The sequence below is a fragment of the Zeus faber genome, assembly GCF_960531495.2.
Source record: "Zeus faber genome assembly, chromosome: 20".
Lineage (NCBI taxonomy): Eukaryota > Metazoa > Chordata > Actinopteri > Zeiformes > Zeidae > Zeus > Zeus faber.
The window spans coordinates 21,457,785-21,472,061 of NC_137207.1; the positions used below are offsets into that span (position 1 = coordinate 21,457,785).

Genomic DNA, 14,277 nt, shown 5'->3' on the forward strand with positions numbered 1-14,277 from the left:
TAATATACATAACATTTTCACTGTGTGTCTTAAATGTGTGTGTATGTGTGTGTTTGTGTGGTGTGTGTGTGTGTACCCATATCCAAAACAATGTTTTGTGTAAAAAGAGTGTATATTGCAGTTCAATTTAGAGTTGAATATATCCCAAATTAGATTTTTAAGGTTGGTATTTTGAAGAAAAAATGATTTGTATAAAATACAATTTACATATAAAACTGCATTTTCAACATAATTTTTATTTCCCTATTATGTTTTATTAATCTCATATAACATTGTACGCTGTGTGGTTAATAGCCATAACAACCCAGTTTGTTTTTTTAAATGCATATTTTTTATTATACTATGTGCATGGTACATACTGCTCACCGTTTATTACTCTATTTTTGTCATTACTAGAAATGTATTGAAATATCATTAAATATTATCCATCAAAAAAGGGTTACCTGTTACGTAAAATGTATGTATTCCCTTTTAACGTTATTTATGTTGCAAAGTTGAGGTAATGAAGTCATTTTAATCAACTTTTTGTTCGATTAAAGTACTTTTCTCAATTTCTCTTGACCGACAAATCAGGTCTCAGTCATGAATTAATAGTCTTTACTTGGGTGGGCCGCCCAGGTATATTAACAGGTCGCCAAAGTACATTTGGTGACCCATTTTAGCATATTTTTATCCGTCTGAGAGAACGACGCCATTCGCGATGGATTAACTAGTGGACTCGTTCTCTGGCATAACCTTTGTATCGGGTCGAGAGAAAGCAGGAAGTGATGCTGCGTTCACGGGAACTCGGAAAACTGTAATCCATGTCGGTACTTTTCAGTGAGCCGGATCATCCATTCATGTCGAGCCCTGAGGGATGTGGCGCAGCGGACAATATTAACCAAAAAAAAATAAAAAAGGGAGAATCGCAAAACCGCTTGTGATTTCCAAGTTCGAAATGCAGAGTATAATGAAGAGGACCACGTGTGTGGTCCTGCACTGGAGAGAGTACAACTCTAATCAAAACCTAATGACACTGGCACGTTTATCCAGTAAAACTACAAAAAATAAATACCAAAACAAAGGAGAAGAATGAAAGAAATAAAGACCAGAGAAGCAATTAGCATAAAAGGTCACGGAACAATCCCAACCACAAAGCGCTAAAACTAAACTTTTCTAAATTAACATCTGACCTTTATTGCGTAACGATAAGCAGGTCCACTTGGCTGTTTAATCGCATTTAATTGTTGTCTGTTGATATCGAAAAAGCAAGGTAAACTTTGGACTCTAATTTCAGGTAACAGCTGAGAAGTTTGGAGAAACCAAAGAGGGGACGCAAAAACGCAAAAAAAAACAAAAATGTCTCCGTTAGTGTGGTAACCCTCCACACCAGGTGGGGGCGCTCACAGCGCGACTGTACTGGAGAAGGACGGAGGTCATTTGAAGTAACAGTATTGTACTACATACATGTACCACCTACTACGTGTGCGTACTATCGCGTATGTAAGGGATGAGAACAATGTCGTCCTGGACACCTCTTTGGACAAAATGGCCCACCGGCTAATATTGCCAACCCTATGACAGGCTACATTTCCATATGATTTATAGTCCACGTTGGGACCGGTAAAGTGATATAATTGAATAGGTGCTGTGGCTGAACCTCATTCAGTTTCCACTTTGTTATCTGTAGAAATCTCGTTTGCGGTAAATGGCTTTAATCATTTGAATATTCAACATCACTACACGGTAAAATGAATCATTCGACCGCGCGCTGTGCTCACTCTCTGGTGACGTGATGTGGTATTTTAAGCGTTAAAGAAAGGCAGCGGCGGCTGCAGGGAACTGAGTCATTCTTACCGGGTGCTCCGTCCGTACGGTCATTGTGGCGCAGGTATTCACGCCCTACAAACGCTCCCAAACAGCTCCAGTATGCGGCCGTCGGGTCCGGGCTCTTCCCCTCCCAGAACCTCCCCACCAGAAGCATTCTGGGAAGCTTTTGAAATATACCGTAAGAAGAATTATATGACGTATGTGCGTATGTATGTATGTATATAATTCCAGACGCCGCAAATACCTCCCAGCGGCCGTGTCTGCTTCTACTCTCCAACCTCCCGGGGGAGCAAAATAGCTACATGCCGCCATGTTGGCGCTGTTTTGCGAGCGTGTGCGTGCGTGCGCTTGTGTTTGAATCCAAATCCTTCCCCACAGACGTTCAGTCACCTGGCGCTCGGCCATCAGACATCAGATATTACCCCGACCGTCGCCGCGGTGGTCCGGGGTTTGGACGAGGCCCGACCCCGGGAGACCGCTTTGATTTGGAAGTGGAGCCGTGAGGAGTTAAAGGAGGGAAGGAAGTAGGTCGTTTGGAGGAAGAGCGAAAAAATGAAGGGAGGAAAGGGCACGGGAGGTGACGGAGGTCCGACGCGCCCCCTGAGGAAAACAAAATGGCCCTTTGGTTTCTGCGAAAGAGCGTCGGGGGTTGGCACCTGTTCAGGGACGTTCCACCTTATAATACCACGTTATGAGGTATTATAAGGTGTAGTTACCATGGTAACAGCACCTGCCCAGTCTGAAGATTTGAGGCCATACCGATTACGGTCGGGTGTTGAAGGCAATATGGAAGCGATTTAACCTGCCGTTCATGTAATAACCACGACTGTAGCTGTCAGCAGAAGTCAATGGAAAAGGAAGGAACTTCTCACGAGAAATATAAAGTCAACACACTTGAGGGTCTCAATATCTAATCTTGCTTCTTCTAACCCTTACCCCAATCATGGGGGTCTTGTGACTTTTGAAAGTGATTGTCCCATTAGGGGGGATAATCGGGGTTATACTGTATTTGGAGGGGTAGTTGCCTTGTTTGGAGGAAAATAGGGAAGTAGGTCATTTGGGATTACAGGAGGTGAACGATTACAGAAGTACCCTGGAATAAAAACAAAAATAGCCTTTAAATTTCCTGCGAATGGGCTTCAGTGCCTGTTTAAGGACCTTCCTTGTTATAAAGGTTCCACACGTCTGAATGTTGTAAGGGCCTGAGACGGGCTCACATGGCAAAGGTTCATTATGATGTGACGAGCCTGAAGATTTCAGGCAGAACCAAGCAGCAACCACCATTGATGGGTGTTGAGGTCAATACGGAAATGCTTTACACTGCAGTTCAGCAAGGGCCACTAGAGGGGGAATCAGAAAACCTCTGACCGAATGGAAGTCAATGGAAAAAGAAGAAACATCTCACTCGAAATACAGGGTCCATACATTTATATACATATATTTCCTCAAATGGCTACCCACCCGGTAAAAGTGGCCCCCTACCTTTCAGCATGATGAGCCCACTGGAGCCCGGACCCCCGGGGCAGGGTGGGGACGAGCGGGCACCGAGGGCAGCGGTGGCCTCCAGCAGTGCTCCAGAAAGCAGGGAGCACAGGGAGCTCCTCTGGCCCACAGCACGGTACAGCCTGGAGGAACCGCAGGAAACCAGGGTTATTCAGAGGAGGAATTCATTCATTCATTCATTCAGAACCGTTGACCATCTAGTGGTCATGGCTTCAGAACTGGAAGAGCCATTTTGTACATGGATTTATTTTCAATGTTTTCATGGAGCCGTTCCAATGCAGGAGGTATGCGGATTACATATTCAGATTTTTATTCACGTTAGTCGAATAACAGGTGCCTCCGTTATTCCCCTGAAACATGTTTCCCGCCCGAATCATTTTTAGATTTTAAGTTGTTTTTGAATTCACGGCGAAAGAATGTAAAACATTTTTTCTGAAAAGATAACAAAAAATTTAATTATCATTTTATTATTTTTCATTTTTCAATTGTTATTTTATATATTATCATATCATATAATATTGTAAATAATTATATATTGTTATTTTTTGAATAACTATACTTGGTATAAATTCTATATGTATATATTTGTCACAGCCAGAGACTAGGACCACTACTAACCTATACGAATGAATACAGTCCCCAGGATTTAGATCGTGCCCGGTCCCAGAAGGGATGGAGTTGGAGCTGGATCCTGGGACGAGGCTGGATCTTGGGACGGGGCTGGATCCTGGGAGGCTGGGGGGCGGTGGTGGCCTGGAGGCCCCCCTCAGACACGCACATCCAGGGGAGGAGAGGAGGAGCTTCTTGGAGGAGTGGAGCAGGTTGAGTTCCTCCACGCTCCGAATGCAGTCTATCACCTGGTGGAGAAGAGATTCAGGGGTGAGCTCCAAAATGTCACATCAGAGTCAGACAGTCTTTATATGTTATACTGAAAGGGAAAAAATGGTCGCAAGCGGTGCATTTTATCAGGTTTTTCATGGTTTTATCGTCTCTTTCGTACTCCCGCAAATCAGCTGTTTTGGCGACATCCGTGCTTTAACCTCAGAGACTAAAAACAGGAAGTTGTGTCGCTTTCTCCTGGCAACCTGCTGGAGCACACTTTGGATGTACCATGTGCAAAAAGTAGTTTTAAATAAAATATGATTATTAAAACATGTTTAAAGAATGTACTAAGACACATGTGACCAATAATGTGCGTTCCCTGCTTTCGGTGAGGAGATTTGAAGGTTTTTGTTTTATTTAAGGCTTGAGATTTTTCCCCATTGCACTGCAGTGAAGCACAGTGAGAAGCTGCAGCAGAGCACTACGTTCTCCATAGTAAAGTATTACTGTAGGTTATTGGAATATTTTTTATTCAGGTTAATTGTGTATTGCCAAAATGTTGTTGTTTGTATGTATTTTATTTTGGGTTTGTTTTTATTGCTTTCTGGAAATGTTTCGTTTTTTTGTATATTGTTTATTATTAGGTCAAATGTTTCTATCTTCTAGTTCATTTTTAGGTTCATTGTATATTGCAAATTTTTAGCTAATTCTTCGGTTTATGGCAATTTTCCTCAATCTATTATTATTTTTTTGACTTTTAGTATTTTATTACTTTTACCAAATTGATTTAAGTGAGCTACTGTGTCACTGGTTAGGGTTTTGCCTAAGCCTAAGCCATATCTATCTATCCATTGATCTATCCATCCAACCATCCATCCATCTGTCCACCCATACAGGCACGTGCAGAGGGGGGTGGGGGTGCCCGAGCACCTGTCCCTCTGCCTCTTTATGTCCATGGTGTCCTTTTTAATCAGGCATGTTTTTTTTATTATTATTATTATTTTTAAGCGTGAATGGGAATCGAGGTAGCGGAAAACAGCGCGATCCATTTCCTTATTGAAGGGAAAAACAATAACACCGTGTGTACACGCGTCAGCTACTCTCTTACACCCCTTCTTCATCCCAGTTAAAAATACAACACACAGCGTAATGAAAAGCAAAACCAGTGCAGACTACAATAAAGAATGATTAATAATAAAAAAGGATTCCTGCTGGGTATAGCCTGGATACTGCGATTTAGTGAGAGTGTGATAGTTGAGGTTTAAACCACATCCACCCACGCACACAAAGTCACATTGACCGTTTCAATGGTAAAAAACGGAATAAAAGAAAACTCAACCTTGAAAAATGTATTCCTTCCATTCAGTAGAGCAGAACACGTTGCTTCTGGTGCGTTTCCATTTTTTTCCCTGTGTTTCCAGGTTTTATGTATAACACTGAACAGGATCAGAGGTCTTTGTCGAATTCTTTTCTTTCCCGTCTTCCGTCTCAGGAGCAATTTGAAAAGATGCCTTTTAAAAGCAGAGGTGGGGTAACTGGAACATCTACTCTTTTCCAGAGAATCTACTCTGAGTATTTTTTAGAAACTATATTTTCACCTCCACAATTCTATTTTTCTGTCTGCCTCATACATAACTCCTTTTAAATGTATTGATTCTTAAATTTGGTCTAAATCCACAGTTGAGGATCCTTGACGCCTAATCTCGCACTCTCCCACATTTCACAAACCCTGGACCAAGGAAGCCCTTTTTGACTCATTTGACTGTTTTTAAAAGAAAACAGCACATAACTGAATTCAAAATGGCTTCTCGTATCATCTTTAATGTTTTGATTTTTCCCCATTGAACCTAATTTATTTTCATATGACAGTATGACGTTATTACCAGTCATAGTTTATGATTATGAATAATAATAATACCGCTACTACTTCAAATAATAATAATAGTTAATATTAATAATTATTAATAATAATTTTCCCGAGCAATTATTTGGGGTCTGCGAGCTGGACCCCTAATAGTGGCTTCTACTCTGGTTCAGTCCACTTCATATTCTGTTTGAATCAAGGAGGCATAGGCAGTTGAACACACACACACACACACACACACACACACACACACACACACACACACACACACACACACACACACACACACACACACACACACACACACACACACACACACACACACACACACACACACACACACACGGGATAAGTGTGGTCTCAGAGGGATGGGTGTGGGTCCTGGCTGTTGTCAGATCTAGACTGCACCGAGGGAAGAGCGATGGAGCAGGCAGCACGTTCAGAGAGAGAGATAGATAGAGAGAGAGAGAGACGAGGGACAGGGTAGAGAGATGAGAAAGGGGAAGACAGAGAGAAGGGGCGAGAGAAAGAAGAAGAAGGGAGGAGAGAGGGGGAAAGGGGAGGAAGGAACGAGAGATAGTCTCAAGTGTCACACACACACACACACACACACACACACACACACACACACACACACACCAGCTGATGTATGGTGCGTATAGTGCCCTCCTACACAATAGACCCGGTTCGATTCCCCGTGTGAACTCACGTTTTTCAATATGTTTCAAACGTGATAATAATATCTGGATTGTGCAAACACATTTTTTGACAGGAAATACAAGGACAGAAGAATAAAATGGATGAGGAAAGAAAACCAAAATGTTACTCCACTTTTATCGCCGTCACTTTTTTTATACGTCAGCCGACGTATGAAACATTTGCGTGATGTTTGCGGGTCTTTCCGGGCTGTAGGAACCTTTTCGATCCTGGGGAAAAAGTTCCTGGGACTAAAAGTTCTATTTTGGGCGGAAACGCAGCTAAAGATTATTTATCATATAGAGAAGATATTTCTTCCTGTTTTTAGTGTTTATTTTTATTTTAATATTTTTTATGTTTATTGAAAATTTGTAGGTTTACTGTTTATGGCCCTAATTGTTGTTGTTTATTTTCACTGCCAGTCTTTTATTACTTATTGTTCCTTTAGGACAATTGTATTATCATTGTTGTCATGTTAATTGAGCTTTATTGTTTTATAGTTATCTTTAAGTTGATTGTACATCACCAATCTTTCTATTTTATCGATTAAAAAAAATATATATATATTTTGTCTGCAAAATAGCCCAGGTTCCCCTCCCCGCATACAAACACCCAAATTAGACAACCCCCAAAAAAATCCCTTTGCAAAGAACAATCCTAATTAGAGAGTTTTTCCAGATCTCCTGAAGGTTTTTTTTTAAAAGGTCGCATCTTCACAATAACAAAGTGGAGATCGTCGTCCTGAGAATATCCATCACATCGCAGCGACCAGAGAGAGGTTCCTTCAAGCTGAATAAATTCACTTGATTCGGGGATTACACCAGATTACCCATGATCCTCTTCTTTCCAGAACATTCCTCCTTCAGCTCGGTTCGTTTTGATTCATTTTGGAGGAAACTTCCACCGGCAAAACTAAATATTGTTAAAAATTAAAGAAGAATATAGCTCTGGTAGGATGGACTATCCCACAGACCCAAGGAGATTTCATATCATTCATTTGATATAAAATGATAAGTTATATAACTTCATATAAGACCAAAATAATGACAAATCTAATATGAAAGCTGAGAACAAAATAATAATCATTTTTAAATAGCGATAACAACACCTACCCTCCCATACATGCACACATACATACAATATTACACAGGATCTGGTGTTAAACCCATGGTAGGTAATAATAATAATAACCTTTATTTGTATAGCACATTATATATATATATATAATAACCTACAATATTTGCACTCAAAGACCGTCACTAATCACTAACTCCAATAATATGAGCCAATATGGGACAAAATATCAAAACTCTTTATAACGTTTCTTTAAATGAAAGTCAGCCTGAGTCAGTTTGGCAGGGATACACCAAAAGACTTTCTAAAGCAGCATCACACATCTAAAGACTTGTTTCCCAGTAGTACACACACTACAGGATTTAGTAGGACGGTGATCACAGGGGTCAGACATCTCGGGATTCCAGCGCACAACGTAGGAGCCAAGATTTAAGATAATATCAAACCAACCCCATACTCTCACAAGAGACAAGAGTTCCAGACTACACAGACTAGTTCCAGACCCGAGACATGTCGTAGTCCAGAGACTAGTCGTAGTCCAGAGACTAGTCACAGTCCAGAGACTAGTCACAGTCCAGAGACTAGTCACAGTCCAGAGACTAGTCACAGTCCAGAGACTAGTCACAGTCTAGAGACAACTTGCAGCCAAGAGACGACTTGCAGCCTAGAGACTTGTCACAGTCTTCACACTAGTCCTAGAACTAGTCCCAGACAAGAGAGTAGTCACAGTCAAGAGAATAGTCAGTCTAGAGACGACTCGCAGTCAAGAGACTTGTCGCAGCCTCAAGACTTGTCCTAGACTAGTCCCAGACTAGAGACTAGTCGTGGTCAAGAGACTAGTCACAGACTAGAGACTAGTCCTAGACGAGAGACTAGTTCTAGACTCGTCTGATACTAGTCCCAGACTAGAGATGAGTCCCAGACTAGACACTAGTTACAGACTAGAGACTAGTCTTAGACTACTCGCAGGCTAGTCCCAGACTGAGAGTTTCTGACCATCTCAAACCAAACAACAACAAAGAGACGTCCTCATGATTCTCTTGAAAAATTTGTCCGGGAAACCCTCAAAAACCCGAGCGAAAGTGCTGTAGTGTATACAAGCTATAACTGAGATGTAACTCTTTCAAGGAATGTATACATTTGATTACCATCAGATTTTGATTGGAATACAAGAGATCCCAACGTCTCCTTTTTAAGGCAGCGGCGCTTCACGGTTTATCTGGAGGAGCCCCTCGCTCATCTGATCTCCAGCCTGCACGGTGAGTAACGCTCCAGCCGATCTTCAGCGGGAACCAAATCACCGCCGGAATGGAATTCGGCCGCCGCCACAGACATGGATCTCATGTTTCCCGTTGCGGATCCACTAAATGCTTAAGGGATTTTAAAGTCCCGTCAGGTTGAATTAGGGCGGCGTGAGTCAGCGCCGCCGCCACACGCTACAAGTTGCCGGTTGAGTTACAATGCTGCCAATCAAACGGCCTGGAGTACCGCGGAAGATTAATGAGAATACATTCAATGAATTAAAGTGGTAATCCACCAGACTGTCTGTGATGGCTGGATTACCGCTACGGAATTCCTTTCGAAACTGCAACGGGTCAGGGATCCGGTGTTTACATTCGTCTTTGCTCTAAAACTCACTTTCCCCCTTTCTTTTCTCCAAAATGTTCCTTCTTCTGATTAATCAATGGTCACTTGGGGTGGGTGGGGTCATTTTTTTGTGTTCATCCATATCACCAGTTTACGGACCACAACTACCTACACGGCTTTTGCTAAATCACAAGGACTGCCTTTGACTGTTGTGCGCGGCGGACCCCGCCACCAAACAATGCAAGCAGCATGTAGAGGAGCACATGCAGAACGCGCATACATTCAATGGCTGTTTCTAATAAAGTGCCAGTTAAAAAAAAAAAAAAAAAAAAAAGGGTTTTTTTATAAAATATGGGATTGTTTTGTTTTTTTCTTACTAAATAATGCTACGGATTTCCACTTTAAACGCTTTTATTATAAACATGATTCAAAAGAAGATTTATCTCATCTCTTCTTTTCCACCAAAATTAAGTCTGTCAAATAAAGGATGAAGAAATGGATCTGATCAAATGATGTTATAAAATTCAAGGGATATTGGAATTGAACCAGGATCGCTCAAGTTCCAACACAATTTCACGGCTGACGTTCATCTTCAGATACGAGCTGCGGAGACCCCAGAATCCCAAAAAAGGTGTTTACACTTTTTGTCTTTTAGATAGTATTACGCTCGGTGCTTGACTGACCAAAAATCAGTTTGACATTCAGATATTGAACAGATATCCTTCCCCCTGCAGTGCAAAGAGGCGGCTGCTTTTTCAATGGCAAGTTAGGGACCGTCTACAAGTTACACATCCGTAAATAAACATCCATTTTCAAAGTAACTCTAACTACAATACATTTTAACCAACAACCACATCTAAATATGAATTGGCTCTTAAATATGAATGACTTCACGTTACACATGCTATTTTATAATCCACAAGTTGTCCACCTTCTCATCTTCAAAATAAAAGTTCCATGAATTTTGTTAAGAATAATTTAAATACTCAAACTTCCAATAGTATTTTCATCATGCAACTGAGAACATTTCGCAACCCATACAGCCATTGTTTTGTGTTTTTTTTTACAATATACTGAAATATATTATATATATATATACAGTATATATATTATACTGAACTCATCTTTATTTGTTTTATATAACACACAACCAAGGGGTTCCTTGTGCAAAGCCCACTACAGTAACATGAAGCACGCACGTCCCCTCCACAAGAAGTTAAAATAAAAATAGCAAACAACGGCGCTCGTTGAAATATCTCCACGACAATGACTCTCGAGTTACATCCGAAAAAGAATATCCAAACGCAGCCAATCCACCGCTTCCCAGGACGCTCCCCATTCACCCCCAGCGGAGGGCAGCTGATCTCTGCCCGGCAACAGCCTCATTCTGGGAAGCTGGGGTCGACTGAACTCTAAGCTGGAATGTTAGCGTGCACGCTGCGAGAAGCACGCACGCACACACACACACACACACGGGCGCACACACACACACGCACACACACGCGCGCACACACACACACACACACACACACACACACACACACACACACACACACACACAGACACACACACACACACACACTTTAGCAGACTTACAATCAATTAAAAAAAAAGTTTAATTAATATTAATAATAAAAAAATATATAAATTAAAAAAACATAAATAAAGATAACAAATGCAAATCAATTGTAGTAGAAGTAGTGGAGAGAAAGTCCAATAAGAACCAATGTCATCAGAAAAGTATAAAGTACGTTATTTTATTTATTTAAAATTTTACACAAAACACACTTATAAACACACTGGAGTGAGTACGCGGGCGCACACACACACACACACCCTCCCGATTTCACCAGTCAATGTGCACTCTTCTCTTTCATGTCTCTGACCCTCTAGATACTTCAGGCATCGAGTCCCAGTCACACACACACACACACACACACACACACACACACACACACACACACACACACACACACACACACACACACACACACACACACACACACACACACACACACACACACACACACACACACACACACGACAGCAATCCTTCAAACTCAAATAAACAAACAGGATGCAGATGGTGATGATGATATACAAGGCTTTTTACACACACACACACACACACACACACACACACACACACACACACACACACACACACACACACACACACACACACACACACACACACACACACACACACACACACACACACACACACACACAGAACATTTCAAAGCAGCGGTCACATGGCACAACATAGACCAGCTGTCCCTGATGCTCGTGTGTGTGTGTGTGTGTGTGTGTGTGTGTGTGTGTGTGTGTTGGGGGGGCGGTCCGGAGAGAGTGACAGAGTTTGGAAGAAAGACAAGAATTAAATACCTTGTCAAGAGATAAATATTTTCTCTGGTTTCATTCATCAATCTTGAGTCTTTACAGGAAACGATCGTGCAACAATTGTGGGGAAAAAGAAAAGAAACACGTTAACTCCTAAAATGGCTATTCTGAAAAGCGATTTGTGAGCGAGGTTAAGAAATCTCAGTTTGCTGATTTTTTTGTTTATTTTTTTTATCAAAATCTTTATAAATATATATAAATGTGACCCACCGCGTACTATAGGTTCATTTGGCGGTTTTCGGGATTTTGTTTTTGTTGCATCAGTTGAAAGTGGAGAATCAGAGCTTTCAGACCAGGTGTCACTTGTGCAAATGAAGCAAATATTTTTAAAGCTGTGACTTGTTAATGACAAGAGTGTTTCTGAGATAATCACCTCCAAAGTTTTACCCTCACCAGGTTCATTCAGCTCCCACAATGCAAATGGCCTTGGCGGACAAACAAAGCTCATGGCTAATTAACATACTGCTGAATGGGCCAATCACGAACAACTATTTTTGCTTTAAAAAAAAAAAAAGCTTTTATTTAACAATAAGAATAAACACGATTTATAAAAGTGGAATTATTTTGGAGTTTAAAAGTAGGGACAACACAACAAAATGTAGAGTCTCAATAATATGAGTCTCAGAAAATCTGAAATCTGAAAATCTGTCACCAACCTCAATGGACTTTGTCACGTCATCGACTTCTCCCGTTGTAACAACAGCGGACGTATCGTCGGTCTCCTCCGGTGGTTCTTGAGAATATTGCGATTCATCGTCACATTAAGTTTGAAATCCGCCGTTTGAAATGTTCTCAAAGTGCGGAGTCGTAGCAGGTTCCGCGTCGCTGTCGTCCTCCACGTCGCCGTGGGAGAACTGACGATCATGGCAGAAAATGAAGTCCAGTACGCGCTGCTAACACTGACATGGATCTATCACACTGGTCAGATTAAGATCCGAAATATGATTCAGAGCTTCCTCCACCCGCATCACGTAATCCATAGCGATACGGAGAAGAAAGTTTTCACACACAAGTGAGACCGAACCACCCCCGTTCTGCGCTTTAACTCTCTGTTTACGGAAGTGACGTAGGTTTGTGACGCGAAGGGTTCTTCTTCTTGGCGTTTCACAACAGCGGCTCCGTGTGTGAAAGAGTAGTACGATTTAAAGGTTGAATTCCATCAAAACGGTTTCACATTGTGACATCACATCACATGGAATATGGAGGAATGATCTTCACCTGGACGAATCTATGCGGAATATTTAACTCCACGGTTTAACATTTTTCTACAATTTATCAGAATCAGAAATACTTCAATAATCCCAGGGGGAAATTACTTAAATAAATATATAAAATAATATAAATAATATATATAAATATAAATCAAACTCGTTTTTGAAAATACATTGAGAGATAAAAAAAAAACGAACAAAGGAACACGAAACTGGAAAAATCTCAACTTATTTGGCTGCTCCTGGCGATTTTAGAAATGCGCGAGATGGCGAGTTTTGCTGTGGTGGGACACAAATATGAAATGTAACAAATCAAATGCATAATCCTTTTTCCCGTTTCACATTTTTTAATAAAAAAATACATTTACATTTATAAAATTGGGTTTTTATTCTATTGCAATATTTTCCCAATACATCCTCAAATAAGAAAACATTGAAAAATACCATCTATTAAAAATAGGCATAAAAACCTTTTGGGACCTGACCATTTTTCGGTAAAGTTGCCAATTTTGCCTTGGCATCTGAGTGACACGGGTAATCAAGGGTCTATTTCCTGTATACATGGTTAAAAGGCTCTAAACTCATTATTTTAACCGTCAGCTCTTACCAAGGTCAATTCATTCTAATCTTTTTTGTCCTGCGGAGGAAATTTGACGTTGACAGCAAGAGTTCAAATCACCATGACAACCCAGCCAAACAAATCTCAGCTGCCACCTCACGGCCCATAAAAGCCTTAGCGGCCGTTGTTCAATCATTCAGTTTTACAGTCACGGCAATAAAGATAAAAAAAAAAAAAAAAAAAAAAAAAAGGCTAAATACTATCACAAATTCAAATTGTCCCCCAATACGACGACCAGCGCATTGGCCTTCCCGACCACTTTTCCATTAAGAATGTCCGGTTGCTTTCACCTATCCTCAAACTACTCAAATGTAAGTATTTTAGTAAAAGTATTCGGAAGCAAATTATTAATGACCATCATCACATTCATCATTAATAAGTAATAGATTGTTTAAATATGTGAATAGAACGGGAAGGGTGTAGTGTTTCCATGTATTTACACACCTGTACAGTGTAACTAGTAATAATAATAATAATAATAATAATAATAATAATAGTGCATTTTATTTTTATAGTGCCTTTCTCAGAACTCAAAGCACTGTGCAACAAGGTAAAATAAAAAATATAGTGTAAATATCATTATACAAATAAAAACTTATTAGGATATATTAAGAAATATGTTGTAAAATTTAAAAAAACGATCCAAATGGTCTCAAATGTTATTGCATTGTATTGCAGAGAGAGAGAGA

General features: G+C 40.6%; 1 protein-coding gene across 1 annotated transcript in view; it reads right to left on the reverse strand.

Moving 5' to 3' along the window:
* plce1 (phospholipase C, epsilon 1) overlaps window positions 1-14,277 on the reverse strand; it is a gene marked incomplete at its 5' end in the record, with an annotated part of 96,718 nt that overhangs the window by 53,960 nt on the left and 28,481 nt on the right. Inside the window, 2 exons of the mRNA XM_080021285.1 lie at window positions 3,292-3,434; window positions 3,931-4,169. Coding sequence (XP_079877411.1) covers window positions 3,292-3,434; window positions 3,931-4,169 — 382 coding nt within the window. The remainder of the gene's footprint in view (window positions 1-3,291; window positions 3,435-3,930; window positions 4,170-14,277) is intronic.